This window comes from Mytilus californianus, unplaced genomic scaffold (assembly GCF_021869535.1).
Source record: "Mytilus californianus isolate M0D057914Y unplaced genomic scaffold, xbMytCali1.0.p SCAF_1, whole genome shotgun sequence".
NCBI classification, from domain to species: domain Eukaryota; kingdom Metazoa; phylum Mollusca; class Bivalvia; order Mytilida; family Mytilidae; genus Mytilus; species Mytilus californianus.
In genome coordinates this window covers 80,760,601-80,782,171 of record NW_026262581.1, presented here as the reverse complement: position 1 = coordinate 80,782,171, position 21,571 = coordinate 80,760,601, and the positions used below count along the sequence as shown (strand labels likewise).

Below are 21,571 nucleotides of genomic sequence, written 5' to 3'. Positions count from 1 at the left end.
TCCCTTCTAACCTAATATGGAATATACACGGTCTCCACGCGGACGCTTTTAACCAATCAAATTCCTAGAAATGTATAGGAGGTAAGATAATAGCTTTTATATACATAAATCTTATGAATATATATACCTTTTTACACTGAAACAGTCAGCAGAAAAAACATGTAAACAACTTAAAAACTTATATTTAATATGTTATATAGTGTTTTATAAATCAATATAATATTGATAGGTTGTCCAGATAACTGGCGTGCATTTAGGAACAGTTGTTATAGTTTACAGAAGAAGAAAATTGGCATTACATGGATTGAAGCCGAAAACGAGTGCAAAATTAACAACGGTCATCTTGTGAGCATAGCTGACATTTCGGAAATGAAATTTATTCATTACCTCATTACCGTTTTCAAAGATAATCTAGAAGGTGATCGTGCATATATAGGCAAGTAATACCTTCTAATATATGAATATAAATATATGTCTTAAAATGTACAACACTTACTAAGTAAAAATATAAAAACAATTAAAATTGCGATCAGCAGTGACAATTCAGATTTACAAATATCCTCCTTCAGTACCTATAGGCTGATGGAAAATGGCCTGCATCCATAAGGGAAAGTGCCAATAGGCTGATGGGAAAAGCCTGCATCCATAAGAGAACCAATTGATATGATTAAACATGTTCTAACTTCAAATAAGTTCTAACATTGATTTGCTTTGCATTATAGTCATTGATTTATTGTCATTTTTCTGCTGTTGACATAACATTTAACTATCACAACATTTTATCTAAAACTACTGTTAGAACAATACAGACTTGAATACATGTACAATGTATGTGGCAAACATCCGAAAAATAACACGAACATGAATATGCTTATCAATCTATGACAGCCTAAATATCGACAATAATTTTAAATAAAATAAGACTAGAACTTTTGTATGATTTCAAAAGGGACAACGTAACACCAACGACTAACTCCATTTTAAAATATGTGTGAAACAGTTAAAATGTTTCGTCAATATTTTATAATAAAGCTTAAACATTTTTGGGAATTAAATGAAGTAAACAAATTATAACAAATTGTTTACGTTTACTTCTCGTATTAATGTATTCATAATTATACATATTAATGTTATCAACATATTCACAACGAAGGCTTGAAGAAGAAGACTAAGGGGTATACTATGAGAGACTATATTTGGTCTGATGGAAAACCTTTGACCTTCACTGCATGGTAAGATTAATTACCCTTTAAAATAATATATTTGCATCGTATAACGGTATAACAGGGTTTGTCCAGTTTAACAGAAGTCCTCTATAATGTCAAGCAACATCTACAATAAACTTACATCCACTTCATTTGAACTTTGGTGAATAGTTGTCTCATTGGCGATCTTACCACATCTCCTTATTTTCGTATTGACCAGTGTTCTCAAGTAAACACATCACACTAGAATAACTGCTAAATCAGGATCAGGATCTGCATACCCTTCTAGAGCACTGAGATCACCCACGGTTTTTGGTGGGGTTTGTGCTGCTAAGTTTTCATTTTTCTGTGAAGTGCTTTATAGACTTTTTTGTCTTTTCGTGGTTTTCGTTATTTGCCGTTGCGGTGTCGGTTTTTCTTCGACCTATAATGTTAATTTTTCCCTCTTGTTCATTCCACCTATTTTTTTACTTCTATATGTCTTTAAATCCCAAGTTTTGTCTATTCTATTGTGTACAGAAATGCAGAATACTAAATACATTGCAAGAATTTTCGTTTTTAGTGCATATTGTTTATTGTTTCTTAATGCTTTTTGTATTTCACTTTCTTAACTTGCTCTCTGGTGTACTTAAGATCATACCATACCCAAATGTTGTTCATGTGGTTGTATTTGTATCAATACCACAAAAAAAGTATATCACGAATATTACTGTTTTAACATATCACGATGTGTCTGATTGAAATTAAATTATTATGTTTTCAAAACTATAAAAGTGTGTATGTGTTTTTATCTTTCAATGCATAATATGTAAATGGATTCTTGTTTTGGTAATGAAATAGTTCTTTTTTTGTCAACAGGTTTTTTGATAAAAGTACAGGATTTGCACAACCAGATGGCTTAGAGAATGAACAATGCTCAATAATTCAGCTGTTCAGTATACACAATATAAATGCGTGGCACGACGTTGCTTGCGCTTACAACAAAATATCAAACTTCATTTGTGAGACAGGATTTGATTCAAATGTAAATGGTAAGGCATTGGTAGTTTTGTAGTTACTCAGATCTTTACTTTTACAAATAAATAATTGTTTTCAAAACTGTGCATTTTCCAAAATTTAACTTATAAAATGTAAACTTATTGAAAGCATAGTTTTACATATATTTTTCCATCTTTTATTTGAAATGTCCGATTTACATTTTCTTTATGATGCATCCTCTAACAACCTCTTGCAAACTAAATACTTTTGAAAAGTCTGTTTAATTTTATCTGACGCCTAGACAATTACATGATTTGTTATAATGGAGTCTTCGACAGAACTTTTTTGTCTTGTTAAACTCTCGTTGTGTGGTTCAACTGATATCCATTAATTACACTTTTTTGCATTCGATCAAGAAGTGTTGTTCTCTATCCTCCAATTTACTAATTATCAATTACCCTCACTACACGATGTTTACCCCAAAGGCTAGAAGGTTTTTATTGTCATTAATTAATCACGAACAACATGGATATTGCCTCTAATTTTTAAACATTAAATATATTATCAAACAATTATCTGTTATTCTATATATAGTGATTATGTTTACATTTAAACATTATTACACATGTTGATTTTTCCTTTTTGTGATAAAATGCAGATAATATTCGAAACTCAATAAATCCAATGACAGCACAACCCGAAGAGATCCTGTATCTATGTGGCTCTGGTGAATATATTCTTAATATATTTATATGTGATTCGGTGATAGATTGCATTTCTGGTGATGATGAACATAACTGTTGTAAGTATTATATTTATATCAATGTTCTTTTTTGTCTATACATTGTATGTGCATTGTTTTGTGCACGTAATAATTCTGACAAATCTTAAAGAATTCCCTGCTGCCTAGATTTGACGAATAGTCGCTAAATTGACGAATAGGTTTACATTTCAGCCCTTGGAATGATATGTATGTAGCAGTAAAAAGCAATATTTCGAATCAAGATGGCGTCATGCATTCCAAAAATTTGTGATTGATCTATAATTATAAAAAGATACGATTTTGTTCCAATCCTGTTTCGTATATAACTTGTAGTGTCACACGCGAAATAAAACTATTAATACCTTAATTTTAATTCAGTTTTTTTTTCTGATTTTGTTAATATTAGTATTTTCATTACTTCGGCTATCACTTAAAACAATTGTTTACTGTTTACAAGATTTTAAGAAAAAATTATATAAAAGCGAGGTAACATTACTTATGTATGGAATTAACTTGAATAAACTTTTACGGATGACTTCACGTCATGCTAGAATAGCACTGGTATCTTCTTTTTAACAGAAAAAACATTATTACGAGTGTTCAGTGTTAGCTCTGAAAATATGCTTGTAGAAAGTAACTGTGTGAATAAAAGTAACATGAAAAAAACGTTTTATGCAACATATAACTTCAAATTCAAGTCAGATGAATGTTTAACAATCTGTAATTTAATTTTTCCTAAAGAATAGTGCAGAATAATGATGAATTCTAAAAAATAACAATAAATTTGTTGCATAGATTTATGTACGTATCGTATGTTTAATGAATTGTCAATTTTATAGACAAGAATCTATATTAATTTATCTACAATTGACTGCATGCTGTTTTGCAATGTATTCAAGCATTTTCCTGTTCCCATGACCAGTTTACATGTGGTGATGGAAGCTGTATATCGATAAGTTTACATTGTGATTTTATTCAACATTGCAAGGATGGATCGGATGAAGCATTTTGTGGTAGGACAATTATTTGTGAAGCAAGTGTCAAATCAATCATAATATTATGTATGTTTCAGACGTTTCCGTTCACCGACGTTCACAATACTTGTATAATTGAATCTAATATGTTTGTATTATTCTTCATTAGTTATAGTTAATGTAAGTGGTTATGATCCTGCAGCTATCACTGGAAACTTTTATCACTTTTGATAATATTCAGGAATATTTCACCTTTATATTGTTTCATAATGATTTGCGAGGTGGTAAGTATTCCTTTGCAAAATCTTCATGAGCAAATGAATTTATATGATAAGCCTTTTAAATGTATTTAGATTTGCAGAATCTACTGTATATGACTCTGCCTAAAATGTGATGATTACACTCCAAAACTATTCCAAAATACTTATTCCTCGATACGGATGTTCGCTACGCTTCTTTTTTTACTTTTTGTCAAATATTTGGAATCCTCTAATTATTTTAATTTTAATATTAATTTGCCGCTGGATGTTAAGCAACCATCAATCATCGTCATCATCTAATTTCATTCATGTGGTGCCATTAGAAAATTGCCTGCTAGCCCCTACTTTCTCTTTTCATAATTTTATATTATATAGTTTAGGAAGCTATGTTTGAAAATCTTAAGGAAGAGTTGTTATTTTTCAAAGTTTTGGAAGAAATAAGGTGCCAATGTTAAATTTATGACAAATCAAGAAATATCATTTCCTGCCAAATTTTCAATAGCTTATGTCTCAAAAACAAGACCTTGCATTTTTTCTTGTTTTTTTGATTATTTTTGTTTTGGTTTTTTTTTCTATATTTTGTTCATTTACATGTCTACCATAAATTTATAACAGTCTTTTAAAAAGATTGTTATTTTGAAACAGAGTAACGAGCATCCCTTATTCTCTACGTATCCTGTCATTTTGAAGTTCGTATGATACATTCCGTTTTTGTTTTAATCTTGACATATCTTAATGGATTTATGAGGTTTGAACATTTGATAAACTACTTGTTGCCTTTAATTGAAATTGCATTAATGTAAAACAATGCTTCTTTTGAAATATTAGAAAGACGATCATGTTCCTCTAATGAGTGGCAGTGTAAAAATATGCAATGTATTCCTGTTCACCAAAGATGTGATTTTGAACATAATTGCTATGACAAATCTGATGAGATTAGGTGTGGTAGGTACACACATACATATATACATATGATCTATTAAAAAACATTTTGTTAAAGATAATCATCAAATGAATGTAGTCTTTTCTGTATATTTTGTACTTTGGAAAGCAAATTCTAATGATTAAAATAAATCCTTAAAATAAGTATATTACATTAAATGATGCCAGTGACATGTATGTTATGCATTTTGTCAATATCCTTATGTCTTATATCACTCTTAAAATAAAGATTCTCAGGAGCTTGAAATGCAGAGCTATCAATCCACAGTTAAGGGGACTACTGATGTATCATTAAAGTTATAAATCCAATCAGGTATCGTTTTGTTTACCGTGATTTGGTTTTAAAGAACAATTTGACCTGTGATAACTGCAATTTTTAATTTTTGATCGGCATTATTGTAAAAAACATTTATCAGCGACATCCAAAGTAAAAATAAATGTACGTCGTCTTTATTTTAGTTCATTTACTTTTTTCATTACAACATCCTATAGCAATGTATAGTTTAGATCAATTAAATAACAACAAAGGTCACAATACTTGCAATATTCCTTGTTATAAGGTTAAATAGATATGAGAAGATGTGGTATGAGTGCCAATGAGACAACTGTCCATCCAAGTCACAACTTGTAAAAGTAAACCATTATAGGTCAAAGTACGGCCTTCAACACGGAGCCTTGGCTCACTACGAACAGCAAGCCCCAAAAATTACTAGTGTAAAACCATTTTAACAGGAAAAGCAACGGTCTAATCTATATAAAAAACGAGAAACGACAAACAATTATGAACCACATCAACAAACGGCAACCACTGAACATCAGGTTCCTCGGAGTTCAGTATTTTTGTGATTTTACTTTTTCCTGACTTAGGACAGGTGAAAACAAATGCAGCGGTTTTGAACGTTTTATCTGGCGCCAACTTTCATCCTAACCTGCGACAGCGGTGTAACAATACGACATAAAAAGACACACTATAAAACATTAACTGAAAAAAGACTCAACTCATCAAAGTATGAATACGCACAGATTTTAGACAAAAGTTAGACCATGAAAACCAAATTACCAAATAGTTAGATTATGAACCACAGAAAAATATATCAAAACCAAAACCAGTATGAAATAATTTTGCCAAACAACCGGTCACTTATGGACCACTCAAAAAGAGCTTGTTGAGAAGGATCTTTAACGTGCAAAGAGCGTGGTATTCCCTGAACACGGGACCGCGAATTTAACGTCCCCATCCGACGGACATTTGTCAAATTATGTTTAATTGTATTTCTTTAATCAATTAAGACATTTTTTATAATGCATGTGAAGTTGCATTAGCTACAAAACATTAAGTTAATTAATAGTTGAGTCTGCTTTGTTCAACTTTGTTATAGTTGGCTAACAAACAGGACAATCCCCCTAAATGCCAGAAGTAATTCTTCATTCTATTCAATTTTGAAAGAGAACAATATCTGAATATCCAGCAAAGAATGAGCTTATTTTTTAAAACAAACAAAGATAGGTTAGGTTTAATTAGGTTGGAGAGTGACCCGACGTTTCATTATGCATCGATCATGGTACATATTTGAAGGTTGTAGGCTCTATTACAATGGTTATTAAAATATTATTGTTTACACAGGTATCCAAGGTGCGCATTTGTTAAATCAAGTTGAAATAATGTCTCGCAGTTTTGTATAACTACCAGAACATCCTCTCCCCTTTTGCTGACTATCCATATCCAGGTAGTCAATACTTTCGATTAGAATATTACCTTGATTGTATCAAATTGGTGAATTTGTTGAATCATAATGTTATCCTCATGATGCAAGTAAATGAAGATGTATATATGAACACAACGAAACATCCAAAGCTTTCGTTCTGCTATAAACAAGTCAAACCTTGCAATTGAACTGATTGTATGTAAATGGAACGTTTCATTATAGAAGGTAAAAATTTATTGCGTGGATTGTTCCCAGTTTCTATAAACATTTTGAGTTTAATGCAGCTGTACAATAAAAGATGTTTTACATATTATATCCTTATTTATATACAAATTATAGTAAGTAGCTAAAATATATGATGCATGTTTTAATTAAAGATAAATAGTCACAAAATAAATGATTTTTGGTGTTAAATGCAAATACTTCTGGATCTTGAAAAGGAGTGACCAAAGATACCATTGCGTTACTCCAACTTAGAAGTCGAAAACAAACTGAAAATGGCAAAACATGCAAAATTATCAAAAACAAATAACAGTTAACAACACACAACATAGAAAACTAAGGACTGAGCAACACGAACCCAACGAAACACAGTGGAAACTTAAGTACTTGGTAGGTCACATTAGGGGAGAAGAGGACAGGATTGTGGTTACGATCATTGAAACATATCTGTCGACATCTTTGAAACAGATTTTCCATAACTTACAACCAACTCGTGATGGCGTCCAGGAAGTTTTTAAAGGGATGATTTCAACTTCATCACTTGGAACTCCTGAAAATGATAAAAAGTCTTATCGCGAAGAGAAAGACGCGTACAATTTTTACTTTCGATCATGTTTGAGTCCACTTTTTTGTCCTTAAAATGCATAAAACAAATCATATGTCATATGGTTTCAAATTTAATTACTTTTGTATAATTCTATCAATGACATTCCCATTACATTTCGGTCAAGCAGCCTTGACAATAGACTTTACATTAGAATCTTGAAAATGCTTAACGTCAGAAAAATGTTTTTTGTATTTTATCTGTGGGAAATCTAAATGTTTCTGGTCTGCTTTTCACTAACTATATTGATAGAATTGTTTGAGTGTTTATTTTTTAAAATTCTTTCTGACAATCAAACTTTCAATGGTTCTAATTCGTAATAAGACATTAAAAATATTTCAAATTGTGTTAATAAGTCAGAAGAAACATTTTTCTTTCCAAATACACCTTTCAAGTAGGGGATCGTAATGATGCAATGTGAAAACAATTAACGGACACCGGGGGATGTAATAACAACTCGTCATTTCTACAATGTCTTCCGATTGCGTAAGTGAAAACAATATAAGTATAATGGAGAGACAATTTCGGTCAAGTAGAAATCATCCTCTCTGGATTCACCTTTAGCAAAAGCATATATGAAAACAGTTCAACAAAAACTTATCTTTGTTGTCTTCTTAAGATTAAAGGTCACTTGAATTTTAATTTTAGATATGTCCGTGTTGCTCTCTGTAGTGTCGAGATTGTTGTTTGCCTTTGAATATGTTTTTCGTTTTGACCACGTTGTTATCTTTTTTTTTTCTTCTTCGGCTAAGGTTTGTTTTATCCCCATATTATTTTTTGCATCTCTTGAAAGTCAATAATGGATTCTTTTTTTCCGAGTTCCTAGTGCAATATAAATGATCCTTATGAAATGAAGCTATTAATAAGTTTAAAAAGATATATGTTCAGATCGGTGCAATAATGCACTGGTTGTATGTTATTGGTATATTTAAAGACATAGATACACGGTTTTGGTTAAACTAGATTTGTTTTTGTCAATTTTTTAGGCATTCTAGAGCATTAAAAACCTATGAATTTTTTTATAATTCTAGTGTAGATTTTAGTCGATTGTCTTGTTTGTTTGTTTAAACACAGTTATTGTTGTTTTTTTCAAATCCTTGTCATGATATATTATTTCGTAATCATTTATACTTATATTTTAGAAATTTGTGGAGCGGACAGTTTCCAATGCTACGACCAGACCTGTATCCCCTTTTCAAGAGTTTGTGATGGAGTAATCGACTGTAGCGGGCTTTTCCATGAAGATGAATCTGAAGATTGTCTAAAGAAAACACAACACACTTGCAAAGATTGGTTTGCTATTGGTTCAACGGAAAACGGAGTATATCTTATTGATTTATATCTAAACGGTAATACTGTAAAGTTATCGTTATCATATTTTCTTAATATCACGTTCACCAAACTGAATTCAAGATACACATTGTGTACTGAAAGGAAAAACGTGACAAATAAAACTATGCACTTCGACAACAAATGAGATTATTAAATATATGACTGTAAATGGTATATGTACTGATGTCTGTGTGTTGACACTTAATTTTAAACAATTCTTTATTTGGACATTCGAGCCCAAAGGTTAAGAAAGCAAAACATAACATATATTTAAGTATATAGAAACAAAATACGAATAAATAGAGCGAACAAAACCATTAAAAGTTCACTTTACATAAGGGAATTGCAATCTCAGTTTTAATACAGAAACGCAATTTATTATCTGGAACTTTACACACAAAGCATATTATTCAATCATGACAATACGAAAGCTTTTGTTAAAGGGCTGAGGGTATCCTTTGGGATTTGAAGTTAACCATAATATCCAAGTGGTTGTACAACACGGATTAAACTGGTTTCCTATTTTCAGATAGCCTGTGCTGGATAGTATTTTGTTTTATATTCAAAAACGTAAAATGTTAGATATCAAATACGAGTATCATGAATTCAAAATAAATGCATATAATCAAGATGTCAACGTGTCTTTGTAAATGATTTCATTGAAAACAAATTAATTAAAACAACAATTTTTACAATTTATAAGTATTTTTATATATCTTTCAAATTTCTTTCATTCGTTTTTTTACAAATCTATTATTTTAGATAGTGCATCGGTAGAATGCATATTTGATGAATGGGAACTCTATACTCAAATAACAACGATTGTCCACCATAATAACGAGGAAACAGTTACAGCCACCATAGATGGATTCGATATAACACCGGTCTATTACGCAAGTGACGAGCATATTGAAGTTCTAAAGGAAATTGGCAAATGCAGCCAAGCAATTGGCGTTTATTGCCATTACTCAGAAAATCGGGTGTATAGATCATCACTATACGGGGGCGTCATTGACAACAAAACGCCCAAGAATGATTGCGGGTGTCCATTTGTTGGAAATTGTGATTCAGGCATTAAAAGGTATTTTCTTGTTGCTTTACAATATCAAGATGTACTAACATCATTCATTGAGGTATCTGCCTCTTCAAATTATTTTGTTACATTTTAAATGCATTGGATACATTGTGTGATTACGTCTTTTCATACAAGAAAATGAGTTTTATTTTTTTTAACGAGACGTTGTTTTTTTCCTCTATTATATTCCCTGGAATATCAATGCATACCAGTAGTAGATCAACACATCTGATCTATATAGATCCCAATGACCAAAGTCCTCTTTTTTTCTTTTTCTATGCCCCCACCGCTGGGGAAGGTGGCATTTTGTGTTAGCCTGGACCGTCCGTCCTTTCGTCCTTTCGTCTTTCCGTCCGTCCCATTTTCGTCGTTAAGCTTGAGTGGGGGCATTTGTGTCCTCAGACACATTCTTCTTTTATTTATTCACAGGTTTCGATCTTAAATCTGCTGTCATGGAAAAGAGAGTGTAAGGTATATTTTCTGTAAATAAGGACAAACACTTATTTGATATCATGACTGCAGCAAATAAACGAATGTTTTATGATCCTCGACTATTAATTGTGTCCCTGTTGTAAGTATTCGGCATTGAAAGACGAAAATATCAAATATACCGGTATCTTGTTTTCATTTATATATAAGTTACTTTTATGTATTTAACATTTTTTTATGTAGGTGTAACTGTGGAAATGAGCCATATGACTGGTACACAGCTGATAACAATGAAATAAGATCAGACATCGGAGTTATATACAATGAAACACAGCTACCTGTAAAATATACCTATACAAATCCATCTAGCACTTACGTTAAATTGCGTCTTGGACCTTTACAATGCATCGAAGGTATTTAAGATGGATTTGGCTATCATTTTTTATCCTTTTTTTGTCATATAGCTCTACAATTGTTCGGTTCTTATACATCCTTGTCTTTCAAATATTTGGCTTTAAGCGTTCCTGATAAAGGTTAATCTAGAAAAGCGCTTCGGACGAAAGAAATTTATAAAGTGATGTTTTCATCTTGTATAACATTAGTATACTTATATTGTTGTAACTGCCGTATGAAGAGCACATTATTTAATTAGTTCTAGCATAGATAAATTACTATGTGAACTACTCATATCTCTTATCTTATATTTCATTATTCATGTTTTTGTTTTGCATCTACCCATGTACTGACATTATTTTTGAAAACGCTTGAGGTATTAAGACCATTTATTTACATTTATTTGAAATTAATGATGAATTCGATAATCCGTCATTGTCTCATTCTACATGTATCACAAAACAAAAGGTAATGTTGTTTATATGCATTTTCTATTTTCAATAAATGTTCATAGTAATAAATCGCAGCTTCCATTTGTTAATTGCAGATGTTCAAATATCGTCGAACATATTTCGCTGTAGCGGAGGGCATACTGTATCATCAGATGTTTTGTGTATACTAGATTATGACGAAAAGAATGAAATTCTTGGTTGCAGAGACTTGTCACATCTATCAAACTGTGGTAATAATACTGTACGGTGTGTATATTAACACACGATTCATAACATACCTATCTAAATTTCTCCATTGAAACTATCAAGAAACTAAGGTTCCAACATCCCGAGGCAAAGTTGGCAAATGGACATTCTCATTCAAGCATTGATATGATAATAAGAGGGTTTGGATTTCAATTTACATCTTCCACAATAGGCATTAAAATTCAAACTGTTTTCCATTGTCAACCTCTACAAATGCCTTTGAATAATATGTATGTGGCAATCAATTAATTGTATACCCATCTTGTCAATGTCATCAACAAATTATAATGAATGGGTGCCTGCGAGATAGCCTTATCATCAAAAGTACTATAAGAAATCAAACATTCGCAGTGCATTTGTACTTTGACATGATGACATTATATTGTACACCTTCCACTTTTTTCATTTGTAGTTTATCGTTTTTTATTTAGATACATTTTAAATACTGAAACAACTCGCAACAAATGTTTATTAAATTAAACTTATTTTATTTTATTTCTATTTACACGCACGTTTACAATCAATTGTAAATTAGAATTATATGGAAATAAAATAATGTGTAGTCCCATATATCAAGACGTTTGATCGATGTTTTATACATTTTAGAAAAGTTCCATTGTCATCCAGGATATCTCAAGTGCCAAGATAGTTATTGTATTCCACCAAAACTCATGTGTAATGGAGTTCATGATTGTCCAGCAGGAGAAGACGAGAGCTATTGTGGTGAGTAAAATGTCATGTGTTTTCTCATTGTTGTTATGATCGACCAAATGTGGTTTTTTACTTGTTTTACTGAAAATGTTTCTATAAATTACCTAGTAAATTGTATTTTTACTCTAATTTCATAAACCAAGAAATTTACCTGTAAATATATAATGAGAACGCAAAGGCTTAAGATATAAAATAAAAAAAAATCATTTTCATATTGATTGCTTTACTTAGCCTAAAATTTTCAATAGTGTGGTAGTTTAATGGACGATAATATATACATGATCTATCTGGTCTCTCAATTATGTTTTCATATAGTTTCAAATTGTTTATGTCTTTTTGCGAATCAACGATGAAATGACATTCAACTATGTAAGAAATATATATTGTTATACATATCATTAAGTTAAGGAAAGCTGTTTTAAACAGATGATCCAAACAAGTTTTGAAAATATATAATATTGAAACATTGCATAGTTTTATGATAATTTTAATCTTAGCAAAATGTGCTGTTTTAATGTTTCCAATTTTATCAATTTAAAAGTCAGAGATTACCATCACCGTTCGTGTTCAGCGAATTCTGTAAATGATATATTCATTTTGATTTTAGGAAAACCTGAATGTGATGGACTTTTTCGATGCCATGAAAGTGACATATGTTTAAACCTAGACAAACGTTGTAATGGTTTTGCTGAATGTCCACAGTTTGATGATGAACTACTATGTGAGAAGAAATGCACATCAAATTGTAAATGTCATGGTTTGTCAAGTAAATGTGTGCTTGAAAACAGGTCAATAATTGAATTTCCTTCAGAAACTAGAAAAATTGACCTGAGTATGTCAAATTTATCAGATTCTGATATGATGTTGGAAAATAACTTTCTTCTAGCTGAACTGAATCTATCTTCAACCCGACTTCGTGATCTTGAACGCATCCATTTTGGAAAATTCCACTACAACCTGTATTTATTGGACGTATCACTCAATCAGATAACTACAATACCAAGACATACATTTGAAGGAATGGTACATCTGAAAATACTTCTGTTCGCAGGAAATTCATTACTTGAAATCTTCTATCCACAATCGTTTTCAGGATTACTTAGTGTATCTACGATGTCAATTGTAGAATCTAACATTTGGTTATTAAAAAGTAATAATTTTATGGGCGTTGAAAATTTAAAAGCACTTAACCTCTCACACAATAAAATTGAAAAGGTTGAAGATCGCACTTTTGAAGGTTTGAATCAATTGAAAAGTCTTGACATAAGAGGAAATCGTATGACTGAATTTCAGAAGGACATTTTTGAAGATCTTGCAAGTCTTGAAAAACTTTATTCCGACGCCTACGTGTTTTGTTGCCTAAAACCTAATTCTGTAAAGGAGGAGGATTGTATACCAGCAAGAGATGAGTTCTCATCGTGCTCCGATATGATGCGAAATGATATACTTAGAATCTGCTTATGGGTAATTGGATTATGTGCTCTGATAGGAAACTTGATTGTTCTTGTATACCGGGTTATTTATGACCGTGGTTCGTTATCAAAAAGCTATGGTATTTTCATAACAAGCCTAGGTACTTCAGATTTCTTGATGGGTGTTTATATGTTGACTATAGCATCTGCCGATGTAATGTTTCGAGGAAACTATGTTTGGAATGACCTATCATGGCGGTATGGAGTCCCTTGTAAAATAGCTGGAATTATATCAACAGTCTCCAGTGAGTGTTCGGTATGCTTTCTCTTCCTTATAACTATTGACCGATTTGTCGCAATCAAATATCCTTTTGGTGAAATAAGATTTGGAAAGAGATCAGCTGGGTGTATTTCATGTTCAGTTTTCCTAATATGCTTCATAATTGCAGTCGTACCAGTAGTTTTACCTGGCTCATACTTTGATGGAAATTTCTATTCAAGGTCAGCAGTTTGCCTTGCGTTGCCGCTCACCCGCGAGAAACCTAACGGCTGGGAGTATTCATTCGGAATCTTCATTGTGTTTAATTTTATCTTATTCTTGATCATAGCTGGAATGCAGCTTATCATTTATCGAGAAGTGACAAATACTATGAATAATGTTAGATCCACCAAGAAAAACCAAGACTTGACAATCGCAAGGAATCTCTTTATTGTTGTATTTAGTGACTTTTTATGTTGGTTTCCAGTTGGTGTTATGGGTAAGTAACTTTTCCCTTTCGTATTATTTATACATGTTATACTATGGTACGGTATAATGATAGAAATAATATTTTTGAATATTATTATAACTATTCTTATAAATATTATTATTATTATTTTGATTATCGTTATTGTTCACGGGTAAATAGATAATTCCAAATAATTTCCCTATTTGTATTAAAGTAACATATACAATAAACTTTTGTCAATTTGCACCCTTTTGTCTAATTTGTGGTTTCGAACTGTATATTTTTCAATTTTGTGAACTAAGATACAATTTCCATGTTTATTGTCGTCTAATTGAAGAATGAATTTTCAATTACAATATTATAAAAACATGATCTCATTAAGAATTTTTTCAAAGACAAGGAATTGTATGTTGCACATCAAGACGTAATTGAAATAGTTGATTATTTGTTATGTAGCCGATATTAGCTCCCAAACTGTTGATTGTGTAATATATTTATGCCAGCGTGTGCTTGTTGAATAGTAAGACGTTATTATATATCTTTGAATATTCTTTTCAAAGGTTTAATGGCATTAAATGGACATTCGATTCCTGCTGAGGTTTATGCATGGACTGCTGTATTCATTTTGCCAATTAATTCGGCTTTGAATCCGTTTCTGTATACGTTTTCGGCTATAATTCGAACTGTAAGTCGAAATAATATTATTTTAGACAGTATGATATTGTTGATGAATTGCTATCAACAATAGTTTTTTATTGATATTTACGTAGTTGAGTAAATTGTGTATTAACATGAGTAAAAAGAGACAAGGGTATAACTTAGTAAGACTTCAACCAAAGGTGTGCAAACAAAATAACCCAAACAAAAGAAATCTAGAGGTCTATATCTTATATGCAAATGTCTATACAATATGAAATGCATTAATTGATATGATTAGATATAAAAATAAATGCTCACTATATTTAACAGTCCAAGAGACAAAGTATTTGAAAGTTTAGATAATTTACTCATTATTGACATTTTTGGGGATGTTGCAGAAAAAAAAACCAGACAAACAATTTATTTTGCCTTTGAACAATTAGCTGTCGTAATCATGTCTAAATTTATGTCTTATCTTTTTTTTCCTGCTTTCTCCATTGTTTAAGTATCTAAAAATACGAGCATTTTAAACGCTCTCATTTGGTGTACGATACGATACAATACAAAGATTTTTTAGAGTTATTGCACTTTAATCTTCAAATACTCAGAAATTCGTAACAGTTGGATGTGCATCAGATCTTATACATTATGCTTTAGCGTGTAGTAAATATTTAACATTTTTTGTATGAGGTGCAAATGGTAATAGTTTGTTTAACTATTTAAAATATTTTTTGTGAAACTATTTAAAATATTTTTTGTGACAATACTCACCGGTAGTGTGCTTTTGAATGCAATGAAATTTAAAACAATAAAAATCATCAAGTAGATTTTATTTTTATACACCTTCATATTCCTTGTTTTAACTTATTTTTTAAGAATTCATTTGTATAGTTATTCATCAACACATGTTTTATACTGACTTGCATTCTATGAAATGTCTATTGGAATCGTTTTTTTCGAACCATTATATAAACAACATTATATATATCTTATGAATAGTTAATCTTTTGTTATCATGTTTTAGAGACGTGTTCAGAAAAGAGCGTCCAGTCACATGTGCCTGACTAAACAGATATCAATCGGTAATATCAGTTTTCTTTTCCTTTTATTCGAATAAAAACAGTCCTTGGTGCTGCGATTATGTAATTTGTTGATTTTCTCTCATCAGAAATCACCCAACGCAGCTTTAAAAAAAACGTGGACATTAAAAGTCTTTCACAATAAGGTCAAGTTTATAAATTAAGTATTTGCAACATTATGTCCTTGTGAAATGTGGTCTTTTTATGAGCTGGCAATATATGAAAATATTATTAAAGAACAATGACCAATACCAAAACAAATATTGCAGGCTAAAAAAATTACAATAATGACCAATGGTCACCCAACAATGGTGTCAGGCATTTGGAAGTAAATCGAAGTTAAATGTACTAAAATCTACTAAAATTATAATAGTGGATGCATTTTCATTCACATACAATACAAAAAACATTTTACCGGTTTTTTTTATTTTTCTAATTTTGGAATCTCTGGCCATGCATTATCATTTTGTGACCTGGATGGAGAGTTGTCTCATTTGCACTCATACCACATCTTCTTATTTATAATGAATTGCAACTTTTGGAATAGTTAAAAAAAACTGCTCTTATGTGTTCTACTTTCTCTTAAAGGGACATTTGTGAACATATTAACCTATTCAAGATCTATTCCTATTGTGTCCTAATTTTTATTCAAATCATAGAAGAAGACAAAACATATATTACTATAACCAGGAAATGAAATTGTAAAGTATGGTTCTTATCGTTTTTATGATTATTCATTATGATCATCCTATCCTATTTATCTTTTCTTTTTTTCATTTTATAAATAGTTTCGCAGGATAATACCAATGAGAAAAGAAAGAACTCGTTTGATAACATAACAAGTACAGAAGATCTTGTTGAAAAAATTATCGATGCTGTAGAACATTCCCTTCAAAATTCTACTTTGAATGCAGATGACATAGAAACAATCATATCGAAACTGAACAATGTCATGGAGCCAGTTACAAAGACATGACATGGTAATTTGATAGTATATTTTATAGTTGCATCTTAAAGGAAATGTTATTAAGACAAATAAAATATTGTTTAGAAGTAATATGCTGCTGAGTTGTTCATAACTAGCATTGGAACTCATATCTTTTCAGCTGATTGTCTGTTTATTTGTTTGTTGGGTATAATTGCATGGTGTTGTGTTTACTTCATTAATGGTATTAAGGCCAATATAATCCAACGACCATTGGCAAGTAGTTGACATCTGTATCACTTTCAGTGATTGTGTTCACGCTGTTATTTTGATACCAAATTTCCAGAACGGCGTTGTACGTGAAGAGTTGAAATTATTAAATCTGGTAGACACCCAACAACGTACTTGGCCTGTCATGTCATCGTATTCAATATTATCTAGTTTTTACCGGCAAAGCAAAGTATGTAAGTGGAATTGTAATGGGTTACTAAGCATTTTGTTTACATCTATTTGTCTATGCAAATATACTTGTCAACAAAATAACTATACACATGTTAGAACAATGTACCATAAAACAGAATAGAAAAGAGAAACCAACTCTGGGTTTTGATTTTTTTTTGTGGTAAAATTCATAAAATTTCGACTGCCAAAATGACTGAAATCTCTGCCTTTGTTAGTATTGAATGTTTATTTTTAATTTTGGTTCATTTATATGTTTCGGAGTTACGTTTGACGTCCATTTTCGCTGATCTAGTACACATTTTTGTTTATGGGCCACCATCGCTGTGTTGAAGACCCATTGGTGACCTTGGGTTGTTTTCTGCTCTTTGGTCGGGTTATTGTCTCTTTGACACATTCCCCGTTTCCATTCTCAATTTAATTTGAAAATCCATGTAAACAACATTCTGTAAATATAAAATCTAATATTTCATTTTTAAGCTTAATACCGTGTATTCAATTTTATTGTAAACCGACAATGCATTGCCTTGCATTGTTTCTTTTGTTGATTAGTATATTAATGAGTTATTTAAAAACAAAATTTGATCATAAGTTTAGTACGGATTAATATGCCATATCATATTGTCGTTCATGCTTGGATATCAAACTCAAATAATTATGCATGTTTTCCATAATGAACACTACCATAGGTGCAATACAGTTTTGGCTTATCAGTGTAAGATAGCTGTCTTATCATGATCATAGTATTATTGAACATGACAAAAAAAAAGAAAAATTACGAAAATACAAACAACAGTATACACAATACTACATAGAAACCTAAACACTGAGCAACAAAATAACTCTATAATATAATCTTTATTTTTAGCAGATCGAGGTATAATTGAAGACATAAGCAATTTAGAACAATACAGAGGAAAATATCGAGATCAGTTGACGATACAAAATATAATAAGATCTAAGTATATCCAATGTGTATATAGAGACGTGTTGTTGTTACCGACATCTTTCAGATTTCTTGAGAAACTTTCACATTTATGTTAATATTGATGAATTATGATTTTTTTTTTTCATTATTTATAATATATTACGTGTTATGTGTTTGCGGGTGTACGTGCGTTTTGTTTACCTGTGTAATATTTTGATTAAATTTCAATAGAATTATTCATCGAATGAATTAATTCAAAGCAATAACGATACCAATTTTACTGCACAAGATGCGCATTTCGACATACAAACGTTAAAAGTAATTTTATTGATTGTATCTTTTTCATTGGATTTCTTTTGCAAATATTTTTTCGTGCAACATGAAAGTTAGGAAAACTCCCCAACAATTAAATCAATTGAGTCCACACTTTATATAAACTATATTTTTATTTTTGGATTTTTTTTCTAAAGATACCAGGCTTATAATTTTCTGCTACAGACATGCGTTGTGTCTACAAAAGACTCATCAGTGATGCTCGAATAAAAAAAGTTTAATTTCACTGTTGTTCATCATAAAATGATACTTTTGCAAAGGAGGTACATGTAAATCTATTTCAAAAGTTTGTTTGAAGCTATTTTTAACGTATTAAAAAGAGAAATGATAACGTGTAATGTTAATTTTTGTATGCTTAAAACAAATCACTTCATATAAAAAACATTTATGCGATTTAATTGCAATTGCAAAATAATCTTGAACACTTATAGATATGTTGTCGCAAAATTATAGTTTTTTACAGATAATCTTAAAAGTTACTTGCTGTTTCATACTATACGTAACTTTGATCATTTGAGTAATATCTATTTGACGTTACACAGTTTCTAGTTTGTAGATAAATCATATGTTCTTAAAAGCAATTTTTTTTCATTATAACGTCAATATTCTGAAAACTTCTATGCTTTATTAATTCAATTTAATCATAATGCATATTTCTTAAGACTTCAATTCCTAGTTTAAAAAGGGTAAACGAGTTTGTAAGTAACATCCAAAGCTGACTTTTGTACATAAAAACTTCTCTTGATACATGAGAAATTGTTATCTTCTATTCATATTATTTATATAAGACTTCTGTACATGTTTGTTCATTTCAACGTCTGTATTAATTCTATTCCTGTAATTATATTTTGTTATTCAGTCGATTTGAAAACCTTACTAGAGCTTGTGTTATGTAGTTTATTGAATATCGACTTTAAATAAAACTTTGAATTGAATTGTCATATAAATGTTTGAATAAACACATATTTATGTTGTCATTTATTAAATCATCTGTAATCGTCCACATACAAAAAATAAAATGCTCCGCAGGGCGCAGCTTGATATGACCGCAGAGGTCGAACCCTGAACAGTTGGGGCAAGTATGGACACAACATTCAAGCTTGATACAGCTCTGAAGTTGGATTGTGATTAAATATTTGACACAGCATAGGTTTCTGACACAGAATGAATGTGGTCTAAGAACTTAAAAATTTTAAATTGGACATTCACCTATTATGGTCCAATATCCAAAATCTAAATACATGGTTAGATTCAGCATATCAAAGAACCCCAAGAATTCAATTTTTGATGAAATCAAACAAAGTTTAATTTTGGACCCTTTTGACCTCAATGTGGACAAAGTTGATAACGGGGCCCAAAAATCTAAATACATGGTTAGATTCAGCATATCAAAGAACCCCACATATTCAATTTTTGTTGAAATCAAACAAAGTTTAATTTTGGACCCCGATTTGGACCAACTTGAAAACTGGGCCCATAATCAAAAATCTAAATACATGTTTGGATTCAGCATATCAAAGAACACTAAAAATTCAATTTTTGTTAAAATCAAACTAAGTTTAATTTTGGACCCTTTGGACCTTAATGTAGACCAATTTGAAAACGGAACCAAAAATTAAGAATCTAAATACACGGTTAGATTTGGCATATCAAAGAACCCCAATAATTCAATTTTTGATGAAATCAAACAAAGTTAAATTTTGGACCCTTTGGACCTCAATGTGGACCAATTTAAAAACGGGTCCCAAAATCCAAAAACTTAATACACGGTTATATTCAGCATATTAAAGAACCCCAAGAATTCAAGAATAAAACCCCATTGAAATTGATCAAGAAATAAGCAATTTATAAGAAGTATCTTCTTTTGCACAATACTGTGCAATTGAATATTTCTTGCTATTGCGCAATACTGTACAATTGACAATGTCTTGCTATTGCGCAATATTGTGCTATTGGATATTTCTTGCTATTGCGCAATACTGTGCAATTGAAGATTTCTTGCTATTGCGCAATACTGTGCAATTGAAGATTTCTTGCTATTGTGCAATACTGTCCAATTGAAAATTTCTTGCTATTGCACAATACTTATTATATAAAAATTTACACATCCTGTTTGGTGTGTATCTCCTACCATATCATTATTATTTGCTTTTAAAAATAAATCAGAAATAACCAACTTAAAATGGAAAATTTTAAAAGAAAAAAAAAAGGAAAAAAAGAAAAAAAAAAATCCCCCCCCCAAATTTTTTGAACCCCCTTATGATTCATCACCCCCAAACTCAATCCCAGCCTTCCCTTTGTGATATGGTACCTTGCAGTACAGTTTCAGAGAGATCCATACACTTGAACACAAGTTATTGTCTTGAAACTAGAAAAATGCTTATTTTTGGCCCCTTTTTGGCCCCCAATTCCTAACCGTTTCAGGCAATTACCCCCGAACTCAATTCCAGCTTTCCCTTTGTGATATGAAACCTTGTAGTACAATTTCAGAAATATCCAAACACTTACACACAAGTTATTGTCATGAAACTAGAAAAATGCTTGTTTTTTGCCCCTTTTTTGGCCCCTTATTCCTAAAATTTTGAAGCAATTACCCCCAAAATCAATTACAGCCTTCCCTTTGTGATATGGAACCTTGTGGTACAATGTCAGAGAGATCCATACACTTACACACAAGTTATTGTCTGAAAGTTACAAAAATGCTTATTTTTGGCCCCTTTTTGGCCCCTAATTCCTTAACTGTTGGTACCATAACCCCCAAAATCAATCCCAACCT

General features: G+C 31.0%; 1 protein-coding gene across 2 annotated transcripts; it reads left to right on the top strand.

The window, feature by feature from the left end:
• The first annotated feature begins 471 nt into the window (after positions 1-471).
• Positions 472-19,726, top strand: LOC127724484 (G-protein coupled receptor GRL101-like). 2 transcript variants are annotated; one of them, XM_052231479.1, is made up of 15 exons: positions 472-1,232; positions 2,064-2,236; positions 2,842-2,985; positions 3,846-3,959; positions 5,009-5,125; positions 8,797-9,003; positions 9,749-10,067; positions 10,734-10,903; positions 11,431-11,565; positions 12,188-12,304; positions 12,900-14,462; positions 14,993-15,117; positions 16,096-16,153; positions 16,939-17,130; positions 18,406-19,726. In XM_052231479.1, exons 1-14 carry the CDS (start codon positions 1,183-1,185, stop codon positions 17,124-17,126), a joined length of 3,480 nt encoding a protein of 1,159 aa, XP_052087439.1. In that variant the 5' UTR covers positions 472-1,182; the 3' UTR covers positions 17,127-17,130; positions 18,406-19,726. The 2 variants fall into 2 exon arrangements, with proteins under 2 accessions (XP_052087439.1, XP_052087429.1); XM_052231469.1 differs by having other exon boundaries at positions 18,403-19,726.
• Positions 19,727-21,571: the final 1,845 nt, after the last annotated feature.